Raw genomic sequence first — 20,280 nt, forward strand, 5'->3', positions numbered from 1 at the left:
TTGCTTCCCATGGAGAGCAAGTGAGAACACATGAGAGTACTGAGGCAACCCATTCCTTTTTGCAGTTGGAGTTCTCACCACAGACTTTGTGTTGCTATGGCAAACAGCTATGCACAATCCCTCGAGATGCCACTTACTACAGTTACCAGAACAGGTAAGGAAAACTCATGTGGTGCAGTTTTGTGCATGCTGCAATCGATCTGTTAAAGGTGTGCATGTATTTATATAAACACCCTCTTTATATGTTGTGTATACCTTTGTGTTTTAAGATGAAAATTTGCCGGAAGTGCCCTTGAATAGTTTACCTTATGTTAATGATTTTTTTTTTCTGCAAAAGTTCACTTACGGCCTTTGCTCTTCCTCTTTTATTTGCAGAAATGTGATGTTTTACTGAATTTTTTCCCGTGGTTAATTAAATCTTTAGTTCTCTACAAATAGTATAGACAAATATGTTGTCTTTGCTTCCTACTATGCAGCAGTATTTTTCATGCAGAACAATGAATTAACTATGCAGCAAGTATATTAATGCTCATAATGCATATTATATTTGGCAAGTCTTTCTTATGATGTTAACACTGAAGAGCAAACTTATTTTTGTGATGCAAATCTTCATTGGAAGATCTGTGCGTTCAGGTCTTCAGTAGATTGATGCTTGCTTTTTCTCCCTAAATTTCCTTGAGAGTTGTCTCACAGTAGCTGTCAGCAGCTCTGTAAAGTCCTGTCACTTCTATAGCTCTTTTGAATAATTATTTTTGACTTGGGGTTTATGAAAGGATTTAAGCCTATTTGACTTCTGAAAGAAGGTTTCCTGCTAGGCATCTCTGCCAATTGAGGAAGCAAGGCAAGAAGAAGCAAGGAAATTCGTGCTTTAACACTCCCATATCCTCTGGCCTGTCACCAGAATGCACCTGCTAAAGTAGAGGGCTGGTAACCTCCAAACTTGTCACCTCTTATCAGTTTAGTTCCTGCTCTCCATTCTTTCCAGTTCCTTAAACAAAAAATCCCCAGAACAATGAAAACACTTAAGGCTTTTATCTGAAAGCCAAGAAGATTTTGCAAGAATTGTAGTTTTTTAAAGTACATGGTCAGGTAAAAGCAATCAAAGAGCTACGGAGTTATGTCTTAACCTTCTTAGACTTCATAAATGTTTGTAACAGTTTAATGGAGATTTTTAGGAGTGAAGAAGTATAAAATAAGCTTATAGTGTCCCATAATAACTGTTGTAGTTTCAGGCTTACATAGTGTAGAGCTTTTCATATCATGTCAGTATCTTCTGCTTACATTTATGGGCAAGTACTGGATGGACCAAAAGACTATTATTTAAAAATATGATATGCTTTCAAACATTAGGAGGGAATGTTTGCACTATAGCAGGTGTATACCTGTGATTGGTAAACTGTTACATACACACATGCATATATATCTATAGACAGAAATGTATGGTTCTAGAAAAGTACTGTTTTCTGCATTATCTCAGATGAAAAGTGGGAGACGGGTTCAGAGACCTGCCTTTTTAGCCTATCAGCTGCTATTGTGTTGTCTTGTGTGGGTTTATAATAAACTTGGTTGAATTTTTTTTTGTCTTGTGCACTCAGTTAACATGCCTTGGTAATGGAGAGGCCACGATTTTAGAACTTTTTTGAGGGATGGGGTAGAATCTTGAAATCTGTTTTATTCAAGTATAAATTAAATTTTTATCTGTAATGTTTGCTGTATTGATGCCTGGACTGTTCCACACTCAAACTGGGTTATGGCAGAATCATATCAATGTAGAGCATTATATGTGTAGTTAATGTTAGGTAATTAGTTAACATACAGTTTGACAGTTTTGTAATTCATGTCTGTAAGATTTTTTGAGGACAAATTTTATTATTTTGGAAGCTTCTGATGTTTAGCTTTCCCTTTCAACTGGGAAAGAATCCTGTGGCCTTTCAGCATTTATACATTTAAAATGGAAGACTATTCCTCTTCCACTGATCTCCTGTAGATCTTCCTGCCATCAGAACTGCTGTCCTGATGTAAAAGTCAAAGTAGCAGTTCTTTCTTCCTTCGTCTCTTTCCCCTTTTTCATTTTAATTCTTTGCTGTACATGGCATGGATTATTAAAATGAAGAGGGTATGGGTATGCTAAAATGGAGTACTCATGTTTAATTTGCTTTAATCATTTGCTGCTTGTGAACTCATTTGAGAGATTTAATGCTAATCTGTGCTTTGCCTTGGCTTTCTGCTTTGTGTTGTCCTGTCCTGCTTCTGTGTTTTTGTTTTTGTCCTGCAAACCCCCATTTCTTTGTTCGTGTGTGTGTTATTTTTTATTTCTCCTTCACACTTGTCATTGTCTGTGCTTGACTTTGCACAAAAAAAAAACAAACAAAAAAAAAACAAAAAAAAAACCAACCAAACACAATGTGGGGCCCATAAATCTTCTTCATTGAATATCCTTGTCGCCGTTGATGACCTGCTCTCTGCTCCTGTCCCTTCCTTGGCCTGCTGTGATTGGTGGCTCCATTGCTTGACTTTGGCTGTGTTGTGTGGACGGAGCAGTTCACCCAAATATGGCCTTCTTGCTGACAGGTATCATTTCTGTGAGAAGTGCTTCAATGAAATCCAAGGGGAGAGCGTTTCTCTGGGAGATGACCCATCACAACCTCAAACGTAAGTTAATTGTTTGCTTGGGCTGTGCATTCATAAGCTGCATCATGATCTGTAGGGCTTTCTCAAAGGAAAGGAGCTTAGTTTTAGTAAATGCTGCTAAAGATAGTGTAGAGTAATGGCTGGACTGGGGTTGCTGCAGGGTTTGGAACCTGAAATTTATCCTTTTAAGTTAATCTAGGAGGAGGGCTAGAGGAATCTGAAATAAGATAACCTGCCTTTCTCAGGAATCAAAGAATTGGAATTCTTTGCTTCAGAATATCACAGAGGCATATCAAATAGTCCTTTCACTATGAAACACTGATCGGACTGGTCCAAAACTTGTATCTCAGCAAGTTTTATAATTTATCTTGAGTAAAACTGAAGAAGAGAGCAATGAGGTTCTCTGCAAGCTATTGTCCCATTGAAAAGAAAGATTTCCACAGGCAGAGTCACTTTGTTAAATACAGCTCATTTCCTTGTAGTGCCGGTGAGCATTTAAAAAAATCTGCTTGCAGGTTTTGTCTTGATGTGTGGATATGTGTGGTATGGCACAAATGTATGTTGTCTTCTGTTAAAACTGAGTTTTATTGCCTGTTTCTCCATAGCACGATAAACAAAGAACAGTTTTCAAAAAGGAAAAATGATACACTGGACCCTGAACTGTGAGTAATGTTGTCACACTTTGAATGGTCCTCATTTTATTATAATTATTATGTAAAAGACATGTTGTTCACTCACCATCAGCTTTGTTTTTTAATGTTTTCCAAATTTCATGAAGCTCAGCTGGCAGGGGCTGTGCAGTAAGCAGTGTATCTGGCATTCTGTTTTGAGAACCCAACTGCCACAGCTGAACTTGAGAAATATATAGTGCTGTATGTATGGGCCAAAGCTACTGCCTTGAATGTGGATTTAACGGAAGGATGAGTGCAAACTCTGCTTTGAAACCCTGTTGTGGGAAGTGCTCAAGTCTCAGAACTGATTTGAGTCATTTGACAGTAGCTGTCTTGGTGTTGTGTTGTGTTTTACAGGCAGCTGTAGTAGAAGGATAAGTTGTTAAATTTGAATTAGACTGTTCTACACTGCTCGACATTCAGTAAAGTTAAGATGATGGTGACTCAGCTGCTCTTTTCTTTATATTCTGAGGGGTTTTATGGAAGCCACTTCATGTGGTCCTGTATTACACACCTGTGCTGCTACTCTGCAAACATTATCTTCATTCTCAAATGAATGAGCAAAAAGGATGTGTATTCCTTCCTCCTTCAAAGGGCCTCAGGGTCAGCCAGTTCTTCTGTTTTACAAGGGCTGTGGGAAGGAAAGAATAGTAACTTCATTTGTAACTTTTCTTCCCCTTTGTTATAGTGAAGATACAGATTAACACTAGTACAGTACTATATGCTCTACATAAATGACAGCTATTTGTTTAGAGTCTCAGACTCTTAATAGACATGTTCAAAAGGAGCCAGATTGTTCTGAAATATGAAGCAGCCTTAGGTATTTTTGAGAGTTATATTCACCAACATCTGTGAAATAGATCATGTCACCTCAGCTGTCCATAAGTGTCTGTTAGTCTTCTGAAAGTTACTTTGGTATAGCTTATGTTTTCTTCCTTCCCACCTTTCTGTAGTATACTTGCAATGTACCCCAGGCTTCAAGCAAAGTGGGGCAACTAACAGCCAACTATTTCTCCTGGTTGTTTGCTTCTGATACCTGTGAATCCCATTTTTCTCTACATTATAGCAACAAGCAATTTACAGATTTTATACTTAGAGGGGTTTCACTTTAGAAAATGACTGAAGTGAATGACAGTAAGGCAAGCAAATGGTAATAATGTGTCCCTGCATAGTCTACCTACTTGAGCTGACATTCTTAATTCATTTTGGAGCCTGTTCTCAGCATAGAAGTGCCCTCTATGTTAAATAGGCTCAAGAGCCTAAATGCTAGAACTCCTCTAACAAAATATTACAAAATATCCAAGCAAGTATTGATATACTAACCTTGCTTCCCTTCCCCCTTTTTTTATCTTGTACAGATTTGTTGAATGTACAGAGTGTGGAAGAAAAATGCACCAGATCTGTGTTCTTCATAATGAGATAATCTGGCCTTCTGGGTGAGGAATTTCTCCTTCATAAGTAGAGAGTATATGATTGATTTACTAGTTAGGGCATAAACTTCCTTATTTTGGTTATATTTGAAAGGATGTCTAATAGAAGAAGTTGCATTCCCACCTGAAAATTTTACAGAATCTATGGGGTAACATTAGATTTCGACATCATATCTTCCTGTACTGTGTGTGAATCTTAAATGTTTCTAACATTCCTTTATGTGAAAAGGGCCTTTCAGTCTTGTGTTTCAGCCTTTTATGTTTAAAGGTAACATAAATAAGTTTAAAAATATGTTTAAAGATAACATCTTTCATAACATATGAAAAGATGTTTTTGCTTTGGTAACAATTCCATACTGATCTATTTTCTGTACAAATCATATTGTTTTGTCATCTTCAAAAAATATTTTGTAACAACTAAAGAATTTAACAGGTGAATTCACTTTTTTGAACAAGTGATCAGATTAAATTGAAAAACAATCTAGTCTTTTGATACTCCATAGTTTGTGATCAACAGACTAGGTTGTTGTCTAATTGCTTTTAAAAAAGCTGATAAATTTTATGTGGATAAAGCTCTATAAGAGCTCAAATGTTCCCTTTCTTGACAAGAAAGCTATGACTTACCATTCTGTTGTTCCATCCACATTGCTGCAGAAGAGGGTAGAGATCCTGCAACTGAGGAAGAATCTGCCTATCGTTTCATGCTACAGTATAATAGGGTATTTAGAAAAAAAACCATCAATTTGCTTTGTGTTGCAATATCTCATCTTCATCAGACACAGCAATTTGAGACTATTTGTTCTAAGAATACTTAAAGCCCAATATTGTTAGACCTAGTGGAGGCCCTGTATCCTAGCTTGCAGGTGGTAACATGGGTGACTGACAAGTGCTGCACCCTCTGGAACTTAGATCCTCCTCTGCAACTCTGAAACATTTGGACTGTTTCTGCTGGCACTGTTCTTTGTGCTGTCTTTTATTTCAAATTTCAGTTAAGGTGTTTTCCACACCAGATAAAATCTGTGAAAGATTTTGCTTCTAATCGTGAGATGTTAAGGAACTTCATGGTCTGACTTGTTTTTTCACTTTCTCCTATTTTTGCTTCAGCTTTGTCTGTGATGGCTGCCTGAAGAAAACAGGAAGAAGCAGGAAAGAGAACAAATTCTCTGCTAAAAGTAAGATTGGCACTTGCACCAAAAAAAATTTAAATAATTTGTTAAGAACAGGGAAGGGGTGGGTTTTATGATTGTTTTGCATTTATTTCAGTTGTTTTGAGTTAAAAGGAGGATACTTTTGGTCTGAATTGAATGTTTGTATTCACATGTGTTGTTGCTGGTTAATAGTCTGTTGTAGAGGTTTAATGTACTGTTTCAGAGCACTGGTAATGGAAGATACACATCCTTTTATCTCAATTGCAGTATTATTACACTGGGAAATAGTTGCTGTGTGACTGAACTCTAACTTAAATTTATAACATGTTCAAGTCACCGTGAGTACTGCTGCTCTTAAAAGCTTTGGAGGTAAAGGTTGCACCACCTAATGACAAAACTTTCTATAGACATTTCCTCTTGATCAAGGTAGCTGATTTGAAAGCAGTGTGGGAGAAAATTTGTGCAGCCATTGTCCCTCTGTTCTATACAAAATAACTTTCAGAAGCTTCTTAGGTTGGTGTATTTCTTATAAATAGTGAGTGTTTACGTTTCTGCTACAAAAAGAAAAAATAATCCCTGGCCAACCAATAGCATAAAGATTCAGCAAACCATTCAGTGAATGATTTCAACATCTGAGTCTCTTAAGAATCAAAACTCCCTGGATTCACCAAGATTACAGGAAGAACACAAGGATTTTTTTAGTTTTTATCAGTTCTTGTTTCTATCAACCTGTATGCATTGCATACTTAATGACAAATTGGAAAAACGTAAAGCTGACTGTCAGATACATAACTCTGCCAGAAGTCATAGACAACAGTGAGACAGACCCTGTTATACCACAAGTCTTAAACACCTCCTTTTCAGCTTTAGTTTTTTGTCAGCTAATGTTATGCGTTAATTCTTCTGTTTGAAGATTGTTTGAAAATGAGAAACTTCTAAACTATGTTACTTGCAGGTACAGTTGTGTTTAGTTGTTCTTTTCATTATTGAAATATATTCTCTTGGTAAATGGAGAGACTAACTTGTCTAGCATGGCTTCATAGACAGTATATAGTTCCAAATGAAATGTCTGCTCTTGAAGCTGTCTGACAGCAGTGTTTTGTAGTCCAGTTTAATAGCTTCTATTCAGGAGGAGTCTTAATTATGATTCACTTTTAATACAGGTAGAAATTGGGTTCTTTCTTGATTAAAATGTATAAACCATAAACTTGCCTCCAGGTGAAAAGCAGCTCACCCCATCTCGAAATGTTAGTGCTTAAAGATAAAGCTTTAGATTATTATAACATCCTGCATGCATTAAAAGTCACTTTTTATTTAACATCTGAATAGAGGAATCACATTTGAACAGTTCAGTTTTGTATATGTTTAGATATGTGTTTTTCTCCCCCAGGGTTACCAGCTACGAGACTTGGTACCTTCTTGGAGAACAGAGTCAATGATTTCCTAAGACGACAGAATCACCCTGAGGCGGGAGAGGTTACAGTTAGGGTGGTACACGCATCTGACAAAACTGTTGAAGTAAAACCAGGAATGAAAGCAAGGTATGTTCTTTCAGTTTTTAGTTGTACTTTTTTTGGGAGGAGTTTGAAGCTATTTGAATTTACTTATATGCCACTATTTTGAAAAATCCTGTTGTATTCAAAACCTCACCACTGACCAGTTCTTGACAAACAGATGTTACAGCAGCTGATTAATTAATTGTGATGAGTGTTATCTTCATAGTAAAAATTGGATGCCTTGTATCTGAGTGGTCTGTAAGCATTTAACCTTAAAATCGCACTAAAATTACACTTAGAGTAGACCTCATCTTTGCCTTTACCTTGTGACATGTATTCTCTAATATGTGAATATATTTGGTGTATTCCTCTTTACCCTCTGTCATCTGCAGGTTTGTAGACAGTGGAGAGATGGCCGAGTCTTTCCCTTATCGAACAAAAGCGCTTTTTGCCTTTGAGGAGATTGATGGTGTGGACTTGTGCTTCTTTGGGATGCATGTACAGGAGTATGGCTCAGACTGTCCTCCACCCAATCAAAGGTGAGGAGCTGCTTGAAAGTCTATTTTATTTTGGTACTGTCTCAGTTGGGTGAACATTCTGAAGTTCTGTGTTGCATATGTGAAGACTCTTAGTTCTGTTAGCTTCTAGAAACAAAGTAGCTTCTGTAAGAGAATATTTCAATTTGAGCTGCTTCTTACTGGGGGTGCTGGCTCGCAGTGTTGCCTTAAGGATCAGTTGTTGGTTTTCTCAGGGAAGGGATTGGGCAATTTTGATATCCTAGCCTCATCTCTCTAAAAGAAAGCTGAGTTTCTAAGGGTAAATTAGGATCAGGGACTTTGAAGACTGCTGTTGTATTGGATGCTTGAACTGTATAAAATAACATGAAGAAACTTGTAGAACTCAACATGCCTCTTTTTGGTTTTTTAGGCGAGTGTATATATCTTACCTTGACAGCGTTCATTTCTTCCGCCCTAAATGCTTGAGGACTGCTGTCTATCACGAAATACTAATTGGATATTTAGAATATGTCAAGAAACTAGGGTAAGTCCTTTTTAATGTTTTCTTCTGTGCAGCATTTGTGCTAGGTGGTTCTTATTACAAATGAAATTACTGTATACTGTACAGAATATGGTGACTAAACCCAGTGATAGAATAACTTGGCAACAACTGTGTATAGTTGAAAAGGAGGAAAGACAAAAAGGGATTGCAGGCTTTTCGAGAGGCTTATGCTTCAGATGTTTTTAGATTTCTAAACTTATATAAAACTTCCTTAAGTCTAAGTAGAAAGTGAGCCTTTTCATCTGGGCCATAAAATCTTGCTGGCCTTGTTGATAGTGCAGTCCTCATGTAATGCCACTGCTTTAATTGGGTTGTTCCTTTGGGCTGACAAGTAAGTTCTTATCCATGTTTATAAGGAGAAAGGTAAGTGTATTCTGTCTGTACTGATTTACTCTCTAACAGCTGTGCGAGGCCACTAAGAAATCTATTATAGAATGAGTGGGTGAAATAGTGAGAAACTGAAAAGATAGAAAAGAAAGAATATACTTGGGACAGCACGAAAGAGAATAACTGAAGAAATGAAAGGTGGAAAATAAATTACCATGATTACTGAAGTAGAAGAGGCAGTGAAATAAACATCAATCTATTGTCAAAGGTAGCTGGTACAACCTGGCAGAGTTACTCATAAAGAAATTGTTAGGGACTATGTTTAGAGTAGTTGCACGAGAAGGATTAGGGGAGTCAGAATGGAGGTGGGTGGTACCTCAGTGAGATGATATATTCCTTAGTACTTCAAAGGTATGTTAGACTTCTTTCTGCCTTATTTAATTGTGTTAGAACCTGTGAATCTGTAAAATTGCCGCATAGAGTTCAGGCCTCACTTAATGCTGTTTTCTGTGCTAATGGGTAACATCGGGTTCTCATTTTGGGAAAACAATATTGGTCATGCAGTATCACCTCTTCCCCTCTCAGGCAGAAGGAATGACAACTGTCTACAGTTCCCAGGGTTTGGGTAGGGTTCTGCTGAGCTGTTACTTAACATGGCAAGGATGGCCATTTTTCTCTAACTTGAGATCTGATTATTCGTCTTACTGGAGTTCTTTTCAAAAACTAATAGAGAAGAACTGAGGATGAAAAAGTGATCTTTGAGGCATTATATTCTCTGCAGCTGCTACTATTTGGAGGTCATCTCTCTTCATAGGGCTTAGATTGTACACCCAGCAGCACAGGTTGACAGTGACTGTTTATTCCCAGATATAATTGTGAAACCTTTTAAACTGATCCTCAGAGTTAAAAACCAGCAGATTTACAGTAAAGTGAATTGTGTGTTCAAGTAAATCTGGTTTTAAAATGGTGCTAGATAATGAAAGACTCTACTGTCTCAAGGAAAAACATTTCAGTAGTGAAAACCAGAATTACCTAGTCTCCATCTTTCTTTTACATCAGTTAATTAGGAGGTGCCAATTGCAGGTCTATATGAAGCTTTGATTTTTATCTAGACCGGAAAACATGTATGCTTTATATAAAACTGCTCCACATACAGTGCTGAACTTAAATGGTGCAAAGATGGTAATGCTCTTGAATGAATGAAGCTGGAATGAACACTAGAATTAAAGTCTTAAAGAGCTGTAATTATTGTCCATCTGGTAACACCGGCCAACTTTGTGGTGGCTCCATCTCGTGGCAGAGAGGAGAGCAAGCTCTAGTGTTCATCTTCAGAGCCCACATGTACTTTTTTGTCTAATGATACTAGGTATACTACTGGACATATCTGGGCATGCCCACCTAGCGAAGGAGATGACTACATATTCCATTGCCATCCTCCTGACCAAAAGATACCCAAACCCAAACGACTTCAAGAGTGGTACAAAAAGATGCTGGACAAATCTGTGTCGGAGCGCATTGTCCATGATTACAAGGTTTGTTAATTGTCTGTTTGTATTGGTGAGCAGGGGTTTGACCAGTCTTGTCTTGGTTTATTCCTTCCCTTAGGCATTGTGCCTGATTCTTGGAGTTTACTGTATGAGTTTTAAGAGAACTGAGCACTAGAAGTTCAGAGTTAAAATACATTCTCTTCAAAGCATGTAGATTCTGAAATCGTTCTAGCAAGAGATTTGAAATTATTCCTTAGAACAAACTAAACTTTTGAGGGGTGCTGTAAAAGAGAGCAAATCTCATTTCAGTAATAAATAGAAATTTTAATCTTCCTATGTTAAATAAAATTGCAGAGTTAGGCTGCTGATGCAGTTTAGAAATATGTAAAATCTTTGGAATTATCAGGACTTCAGCTAGGGTCGACAATATAGCGATTATATTGTCCCATTTGGTAAGTATGCACAAGTAAGTCTAGCCACATGTTAAGGATTTATTTCTTCAGAGTGGGAATATTTGAAATGTATTTGACAACCTGTCTGTAACTGATGCAGTGTTAAATTTGTGCTCAGAATGCTCTTGTGAAGTGTACTGAAATATTAAGCTCTCCTTTGTTTGATCTGCTGGTCCCTTTTTTTGTTACTTAATGGAAAGGTTGCCTTTACTTATGTGACTTGAAGTAGTAGTAACCAAGTGTTCTGCTCTTTTTCAGGATATATTTAAGCAGGCAACAGAAGATCGTCTAACAAGTGCAAAAGAGCTACCTTACTTTGAAGGAGACTTCTGGCCTAACGTTCTAGAAGAGAGCATTAAGGAACTAGAACAAGAGGAAGAAGAACGGAAGAGAGAAGAAAACACTAGTAATGAAAGCACAGATGTAAGAATGCTTCTGTTATTTCATGATCCAGTGTAAAGGTTGTCACTACATATGACTAAATAAAAAAAAAAAAGTGGCAGCCTAGGCACTTTGGTTAACTGGCTTTTTCACCTTTCTAGCTTCACTCTAATACAAATTTCAATTTTACGTTTTATAAATTAGAGCTGTTAAAATACTACTAAGCTACACTCATACGAACAGTGGCCATTTATATGGCTATAAACCTAATTACCAAAGTCAATTAGATAGAAATAGCTGCTAGTTGAATATTTTGCTGCTGAATCCAATTATTACCAATGTTTATAGTGCAATCTCAGTCTGACTTGGAAGCTTTTCCCTTAAGCTTTAGCTTCTGAATACTGGCTAACTCTTTTCTTTTGAACTGAGATGTTATAATACCAACCTTAGCAGAATGTTCTGAGAAAGTAACAAAGCACTGTGATTCAGTAGTTTACTTGGTGTAGGTTTTTTCAGTAGAAAGCTTTAAGGCATTGAGGATCTGAAGCACAAATTACAGCTGAACTGTTGTTAGGCTACTTAAACTAGAGAAATTTCTTGCTGATATCTTGTGCAATTTTTTTGGTGAATATGCAACAACTGTGCTTTCACATTCCACAAAGGACAAAAAAAGGTATGCTTCTTAATTCAGCAATAAATTTTAAAATGGACAGATGCAGAATCTATGCATCTGACCATCTTGGATCTTCTGAACTTTTATGAAAGAGGTGGTGAATTTAGGATAAGGTTATAGCAGTTTTGCTTATGAAGTAGTACTTGTTAGTTAACTCTGTTTAAAACACTGCTGCTTCATCACCGTATTAGATACTAGATTTTTGTTGGATTTAAAAATACAACTAAAATTTGTGATTCTTCTGTGCTGCTCTTTACTCAGTCCTTGAAAGGAGGTATTGCAACCTGGGAATTATGCAACTTGATATCAAATTTACATTAACTAACATCTTAAGGTATTATTTAAAGGTTTGTTTTCTGCTTGGTGTAGCTGCAAGTTCCTATCTCTCTAATATACCAGAAACCAGTTGTGAGGAATCACCTAGCTCTGTGAATGAGGTTGGTCAACACTTAGTTGATCCTTCACAGCAGTGTGAAAATCCTGTGATGGAGGAATCTTGCAGCATATTAATATTTAACCTTTATTATTAAAAATAGTTTTAACTCTTCATTGACCCCATGTTTCACTTCTTGAAAATGAGGCAATAATAAATTGTCCTTTCGAATGAAGTGATAGTCATTCACATTCACTGGAAATTTCCATCCTGACAAAGTTATTTTAAGCGTAGGAAAAATGCTTATTTGGATAAGAATTGCTTTGATCCTTGATCATCATATGCTGTAGTGTTTTGAAGCGCCCTCTGAGAAGCACAGAGAGGAATGAACTGTTCATTGCTGATTTATTATAACTGAAATTTAGCTGACTTGTTTTGTTCCACTGTTGCAGGATATGACAGGAGGAAGGTGCATACTAGAAATTGCACTACTAGTGCCTTTTGGACTCAGAACAGCAGCTTCATATCAAAACCAGTTTAATACAGTCTATTAAAAAAAAATTATCACTTGTAACAAACTAAATCTAGGTGAATTAGGTCTGTCTTACCTCTGGTTAAGTGCAGTGTTAGTTGTGATTTTCAGTTATTTTTAGTTTTCAGTTCCACTGAAAAACCACCTGCTGAACCCCCCTTTGATTATGCAAGAGGTTCTTCAGTGTTCAACTGTAGCAGACAAACAGGTTTCAGTAAATAACGTTTTTCTTGCACCTTATGAGCACTTACGCTTTTAATATTTTTAGAATTGTGTATTGCTGCTCTAGGTATCTTCTGGAGTGGTTCTAATGGAATTAAATTAATGTTTCAGGGGACCTTGGTTAGTGTCTCGAGTAAATTATTGTGAAGTGTGTTTTGTCCTGTGGTTGCAGAAGATGTGAAAGTAATAAAATGCTGATGTGTGTCATAGATACATGACATAAAATTCCTTTAAAATTAATAGGTGAGCAAGGGAGACAGCAAAAATGCCAAAAAGAAGAACAATAAGAAGACAAGTAAGAACAAGAGCAGCTTAAGTCGTGGCAATAAGAAAAAGCCTGGCATGCCCAATGTGTCCAATGACCTCTCCCAAAAGCTGTATGCCACTATGGAGAAGCACAAAGAGGTAAGAGTTGGAGTGAGAAACATGTATTTTGCTGAAGTAGCGAGGTGTCCAAAGTTTTGATACACCTGTTGTGCCCTGTAAATTATACAGGTTTGGCTGGGGAATTGAGTGGCACACCAGATAAGTACCAGTAAGTCTGGGCATTCTTTGCTGTGAGGGCAGTGGGGATAAATACAACTGTGCTCATACAGAACTTTCTAGCAGTCCAGATTGCCACAACAGTTTTACTGTTGGTCCAGTGCTGCTGAAGGTGAACCTACAGGGCAGCCAGAGGTCTGAAATTTCCCAGTCCTTAACAAGCACACCGCCCTGGCAGCACATCATTCAAGTGTTAGTTGGTCCTGGAATTGTACACTCTGCATAATGAGGTTTAGCAACCAAAACATCTTGATAAGTGCTGGCGTAGTAAGTCTTTTTACTTTTCAGGTCTTCTTTGTCATCCGTCTCATTGCTGGCCCTGCAGCCAACTCGCTGCCCCCCATCGTTGAGCCTGACCCACTCATTCCGTGTGACCTGATGGATGGGCGTGATGCTTTCCTAACCCTTGCTAGAGACAAGCACCTGGAGTTCTCCTCCTTACGGAGGGCTCAGTGGTCAACCATGTGCATGCTGGTGGAACTGCATACCCAGAGCCAAGACCGCTTTGTTTACACCTGCAATGAGTGCAAGCATCATGTGGAGACCAGATGGCACTGCACTGTTTGTGAGGTATGCTTGGTGAAGTTTTCCCTACTTGTGTCCCTGTATCTTTGTGCCCAGAGTGCTCTTTACCTGAACTAATTTCTCAGTATTAACTGATGGAAGAAGATCTGTGCAGCTCATTCTCAGGCAGTTCAGAAAAAGAGGAGAGGAAATGTTTTCTGTAACAAGCAATTCTACTAATCTACTTGGTGTGATTTTTTTTTTTTTTTTTTTTTTTTTTTTTTTTTTTTTTTTTTTTTTTTGTCTCCTTTGAAGCTGTGGAGAACTGAAGTAGAATTGTACTTGTAGTTCATTTCAGGTGCTGCTGCTTAAGTAGTTGGGAACTGTAGCAACTGCTTGAGCTGTAATGGTTGGATCTGCTGATTTTTATGAAGAGCAATGCATCCTTTCTTCTTCCGGAGTCAGAAGTGTTGTGCTGCAGTATTTCTGTAAACAGGGCTCTCCACTGATGTACTGGCACAGAGGCTTTGTTGTACTAGAGGTCCAGATTCCTATACTTGGGTGACTCTTCCACTACATTGTTGTGTCTCTGTAGAATGCTGCAGACAGCATTTTTGTCCTCCAAAGTGTTTGCAATGCCAGTGTGTTTGAAGATCGAGTCCAGTGGTTTGGGTCAATGCTGTGCCCTCCAGAAGCTGGACTAACCTTGAATCTGGCTTGTAACTTATTTTCTTAACCTGCTGGAAGTAAATGACTCTTTCCAGATTCAGTTCTGAAAAGGTCTGATTAAAATATGATGCTCTCATTCAGGTATATACCTGAAAATAAATTCTAAATTTCCTACAGATTAATGAATCCTGAGGAATTGGATCTTTTTCTTAAAGATCAATTATTGAGCCCAAACTCATGTGCTGTTGTAAATGAGGTTCTGTTCTTGCTGTTTAACTCACTTGAAAACTGAAAAGGCAGCTCTCATTCTCCTTCTTTGAGAACGGTTATCTCTCCTGCCATTCTTGCCCTCTTCTTTTGAAGTAGCAGCTATTTGTTTCTTGCCTTTTACTTATCCTTTCCTATTAGGAAAGAAAGGGATTTTTCTGGCCCAGCTGAAGAACGTGTGACTTAATAGTTCAGAGCAAACTTGTTTTTCAGGCTATATATATATATATATATATATATATATGTATATTTGTGTAGATTTCAGACACCCTTGCACCCACACATTTTCCCTGGCTGTAATTTGGATTTATTCCTTCTCTAGAACCTCAACACTGCATGAAAGATTGACTTTCTCCCTAGAGCAACAGATTGCCTGGAACGGACTGGGAGTAATTTGTTGAGGTGGCATGATATAATCTATTTATTTCATGGAGTTTCAGGAACACTAACTTTTCCTTCATTGTCTTTTCAGGATTATGACCTGTGCATCACCTGCTATAACACTAAAAACCATGACCACAAGATGGAAAAATTAGGCCTTGGCCTAGATGATGAGAGCAACAACCAGCAGACTGCAACCACGCAGAGCCCTGGTGATTCCCGCCGCCTGAGCATTCAGCGCTGTATCCAGTCTCTGGTCCATGCCTGCCAGTGCCGTAATGCCAACTGCTCGCTGCCGTCCTGTCAGAAGATGAAACGGGTTGTCCAACACACCAAAGGCTGCAAACGCAAAACCAACGGTGGGTGCCCCATCTGCAAGCAACTCATTGCGCTCTGCTGCTACCATGCCAAGCACTGCCAGGAGAACAAGTGCCCAGTGCCCTTCTGCCTCAACATTAAACACAAGCTCCGCCAACAACAACTTCAGCACCGCCTGCAACAGGCGCAGATGCTCCGAAGGAGGATGGCAAGCATGCAGCGGACTGGTGTGGTAGGCCAGCAGCAAGGATTACCTTCACCCACACCAGCCACACCAACAACTCCAACGGGCCAGCAGCCCCCAACACCACAAACCCCGCAACCTCAGCCTCCACCCCAGCCTGCCTCACAGCCTCAGCCGGCACCTCCCAACAGTATGCCACCCTACACCATGCCAAGAACTCAGCCCCCCAGCGCTGTGTCCCAGGGCAAGGCAGGTGGCCAGGTGACTCCTCCAACTCCACCCCAGCCACCTCAACCACCGGTTCAGGGTCCTCCCCCAGCAGCAGTGGAAATGGCCATGCAGATCCAGCGGGCAGCAGAAACCCAGCGTCAGATGGCCCAGGTCCAGATCTTCCAAAGGCCGATTCAGCACCAGATGCCCCAGATGCCACCTATGGGAATGAACCCTCCACAGATAGGCAGAGGTCCCGGTGGTCATATAGATCAAGGAATGGGGCCAGCAGGAATCCAGCAGCAGCCACCGTGGGTGCAGGGGGCCTTACCCCAAGCTCAGCTGCAGCCAGGAATGCAGAGGCCATCCATGATGTCAGTAGCCCAGCCAGGTCAGCCAATGAATATGGCACCTCAGCCAGGGATGGGTCAGGTACCTGGCGCTGCTCAGCCCAAGCAACCACCTCTGCCCCAGGCGGCCTTACAAAACTTGCTGCGGACTCTCAGGTCTCCCAGCTCACCTATGCAGCAGCAGCAGGTGCTTAACATCCTTCACTCCAACCCTCAGCTGCTGGCCGCTTTCATCAAGCAGCGGGCTGCCAAGTACGCAGGGTCCCAGAACCCCCAGGGGATGACGGGTCAGCCGGGCATCCCTCAGGGTCAGCCGGGACTCCAGCCGCAGCAGGCCATGCAAGGGCAGCAAGGAGGGGTGCACCCCAACCCAGCCATGCAGAACATGAACCCCATGCAAGCAGGAGTGCAGAGGCCCAGCATGCCCCAGCAGCAGCCGCAGCAGCAGCCGCAGCAAGCCATGGCTGGGATGAATCCTCAGGCGCAGCAGATGAATATGAATCACTCGGGGATGGCTCCCCAGTTCAGAGACCTCCTGATGAGACGGCACCAGATGATTGAGCAGCAGCGCCACCAGCAGCAACAGCAGCAGCAGGGAGCAGGACCAGCACTGGGGCCGGGGATGGCCAACCACAACCAGTTTCAGCAGCCCCAGGGTGTTGGGTATCCCCAGCAGCAGCAGCAGCAGCAACAGCAGCAGCGAATGCAGCATCATATGCAGCAGATGCAGCAAGGAAACATGGGACAAATAAGCCAGCTTCCACAGGCGATGAGTGCAGAGACAGGAGCCAGTTTGCAGCAGGCTTTCCAGCAGAGGCTACTTCAGCAGCAGATGGGGTCCCCAGCTCAGCCCAATCCTATGAGCCCCCAACAGCACATGCTCCCCAGTCAGGCCCAGTCCCCGCACCTACAGGGTCAGCAGCTCCCTTCATCGCTCACCAATCAAGTGCGTTCTCCACAGCCTGTACCCTCACCGCGGCCCCAGTCCCAGCCCCCCCATTCCAGCCCGTCCCCTCGGATGCAACCTCAGCCTTCTCCACACCACGTCTCCCCGCAGACCAGCTCCCCACATCCAGGACTGGTAGCTGCCCAGGCTAACCCCATGGATCAGGGGCACTTTGCCAGCCCGGACCAGAGTGCAATGCTCTCCCAGCTTGCTAGCAATCCCGGCATGGCAGGCCTCCATGGTACAAGCGCCACAGAACTGGGGCTCAGCTCTGAGAACTCGGACTTGAATTCAAACCTTTCACAGAGTACACTAGACATACACTAGACACATTGTAGCATTTTGGGAGCAAAAAAAAATAAAAAAAAGGAAAAAAACCTTATTTTCTCAAGACTTTTTCTACTGAAGACAAATTTTTTTGAATCTTTCTTAGCTAAAACAACATTTTTCCCTGGAACACATCTGAACTCTGCAGCAGTAGTTTGGGGTTTTAAAAACAAACCAACAATGAACCTGAGGGACAGTAGAGTACAAAGAATATATTTTTGTTATGGCTGGTATCATAACCAGTCCTTTTTCTTGTTTGTTTTTTTTTTTTCTCGTGTGCGTTGGGGAGGTTGGGGGAAGGAGGTGGTCTTTTGGCTGTTCACCAAAGGATGCCCTACTCATGCCTCCAATAGGTTTTATTTTTTTTTAAATTAATGAAAATATGTAATATTGATAGTTATTATTTACTGAGGCAGATGGTAAACATTTTCCCTATTCTGGTTTTTCTTCATGTCACTGCAAAAAAACCAACAAAAACTAAACAAAAGAACCCACAGGAGAACCTTTTCCTAAAACTGGAGGACAAAAGGGTTTAATGTTGCTTTAAAAATACATTACATATATAAATATATATATATATAAAAATAAATACCAATCTTTTCCTCTTTGGTTGGAAATATGTCAATTCTTTGAAAAATGTAAAAATAGTAAATAACTCAGTCCCCTCCTGGAAGTCTACTTTTGTCCTCCAAGAATTTTCTATACAAGAGTCTGAGCTTAAAAAAAAACTTCAAGTATTAAAATAATTTGTACATGTAGAGAGATGACATTTTTGCAAATACACAGGGGCAGCTGCCAAATGGATGTAGTATATATATTGTGGTTTCTGTTTTCTTGAAAGAATTTTTTTTGTTATTTTTACATCTAACAAAGGAAAAAAAAATAAAAAAGAGGGTAAGAAACAATTCCAACGGGATGCTTTTAACCTGAGAAAAAGTCCCTAGGGTTTCTTCTTTATGCTTGCTTTCTCTCTCCCATGCCCCCTTCCCACCCTCTTCCACCTTCTGTAAAACTTGAAAATAGAAAGCAAAAAACCCTCAAATGTTGTAAATCATGCAATTAAAGTTGATTACTTATAAATATGAACTTTCGATCACTGTATAGACTGTTAAAAATTGATTTCTTATTACCTATTGTTAAATAAACTGTGTGAGACAGACAGCTTGTTTTTAATGCTTCCCTTCTCTCCCACATCTGTTGCTTGGTCTTAAAATGGTGGGGGTAGCAGAATGTATGCTACTTCAAGTGTTTGCTATTTAGACATTGGAGAGCTATTTAATGTACATGACTGTTTTAAAATGCAAATCTCTAATAAGGGACATGGAGTAATAATTAGTCTTCTAAATGGACACTTTTGGTACAGCTCTGCATTTGTGTTTGTTCCTGGCATGTATCTTACCAAAGAAACGAGGTCTGACCTCAACAGTTGTGCCAGTCAGTTGTGCCCCACCCTGCTCACACAGCCTGGGAGCAGCTGATCTTCAAAGGACCTATTTTGCATTTTGAAATGAGAACTATTGTTTGGTTATGTGATATTAAAAGATCCTGTTTCACTTGGAATATATTGTACACCTTTTGGCACTGAAGTGTGAGCATGAGGTAAGCTTGTGTGGATGTCCCTTAGCCACTGAGCCAAGATGGCCTGTAGGTGCCCCATCACCCTGGTTCAGGCTGCTGATCTGCCAGATGTAGGGCTTGTGTGGTTGGTTACCATATTTTATATATGGATATATAGATTTCCTGAACAGAAATGCTTCAGCTGTGGAGCACATGTGGGGTGAACTCAGTTCTGTGTTCTGCCTGTAGCTGCGTGCATGTCGAGTTAATCCCCCCATGTGAGAACATGGTGTGTGCTGGCTGGGCACCAAGGTTATGTGCTGCTTCGTTGAAAGCTTCCCAAAATACAGCTGTCCCCTGTGCACGTACAGACAGTGCTGGCTGCTAAGGGACTAACTCCGTACCGGGGCCTTAAGTACCTGCAAGACCCAGATGAGCCCAGGAGTGTCACGGAGCACATCTGCCTAACGCAGCTGTGTTGTGGGCATCAGCATAGCCACAACTCCCAGACTGGTAACAACATGAGCAAGCTCCCCTCAGGACACTGCTGGTGGGAGATTAGAAGGGGAACGTGGATGCATGGATCAGCCAAGTGCCGATTGAAAGTAATGGTGTATTGCAATGTGAATGGACATTGGAGGCTGTTAGAAAACAGGGGAGTAAAATGCTTGATATTTTGGTATAAACACTAGTAGGACAATGAATCTGGTATTAAAAAAGATGGGTTTGATAGTAAGCCTTCAGCCAGGTGGTGGAAGGTTCCTGGGAAGTTTAAGGAAAGCAGTCTGTGCTTTGGTACTCTCTCAGATAATCTTCATCCCAATCCCCACTGTGGGGCACAGACCAGCTCTGTACAAAAGCCCACAATTACCTCCTCTGCTCTGGGAGGGGCTGTTGCTGACTTGCTCTGAAGGAGAGCAGAAAACAAAAATCCCCATGTTGAATGCCAGGGTAGCAGCCTGGGATGATTTAGTTTGTGTTCTCCATGCCAATCCTGGCAAGCTTTCCTCTTCCTTCCCCTCACCACAGCAAAGCCCAAACTTTACATTCAGCCTTGGGTTGCTTCTCAGGATGGGTTATAAATAAAATTCCTTCTCACCACGTACTGGCTAGCAAAGTGTAAAGCATGCCCGGCTTTTTCA

The 20,280-nt window shown here is 40.4% G+C and overlaps 1 protein-coding gene across 2 annotated transcripts in view; it reads left to right on the forward strand.

Moving 5' to 3' along the window:
* EP300 (E1A binding protein p300) overlaps positions 1-18,740 on the forward strand; it is a 59,102-nt gene extending 40,362 nt beyond the window's left edge. Inside the window, exons 19-31 of one of the 2 annotated variants that reach the window (XM_026866330.1) lie at positions 66-154; positions 2,572-2,652; positions 3,237-3,293; positions 4,661-4,738; positions 5,837-5,904; positions 7,271-7,421; positions 7,769-7,915; positions 8,304-8,417; positions 10,129-10,294; positions 10,960-11,124; positions 13,126-13,287; positions 13,714-13,995; positions 15,338-18,740. In XM_026866330.1, coding sequence (XP_026722131.1) covers positions 66-154; positions 2,572-2,652; positions 3,237-3,293; positions 4,661-4,738; positions 5,837-5,904; positions 7,271-7,421; positions 7,769-7,915; positions 8,304-8,417; positions 10,129-10,294; positions 10,960-11,124; positions 13,126-13,287; positions 13,714-13,995; positions 15,338-17,581 — 3,804 coding nt within the window. In that variant the 3' untranslated portion in view covers positions 17,582-18,740. The remainder of the gene's footprint in view (positions 1-65; positions 155-2,571; positions 2,653-3,236; positions 3,294-4,660; positions 4,739-5,836; positions 5,905-7,270; positions 7,422-7,768; positions 7,916-8,303; positions 8,418-10,128; positions 10,295-10,959; positions 11,125-13,125; positions 13,288-13,713; positions 13,996-15,337) is intronic. The other variant, XM_026866339.1, reaches the window with a different exon arrangement.
* The last annotated feature ends 1,540 nt before the right edge of the window (positions 18,741-20,280 follow it).

The sequence above is a fragment of the Athene cunicularia genome (genome assembly GCF_003259725.1).
Source record: "Athene cunicularia isolate RWA chromosome 1 unlocalized genomic scaffold, athCun1 chr1_part2, whole genome shotgun sequence".
Taxonomy (NCBI): Eukaryota; Metazoa; Chordata; class Aves; order Strigiformes; family Strigidae; genus Athene; species Athene cunicularia.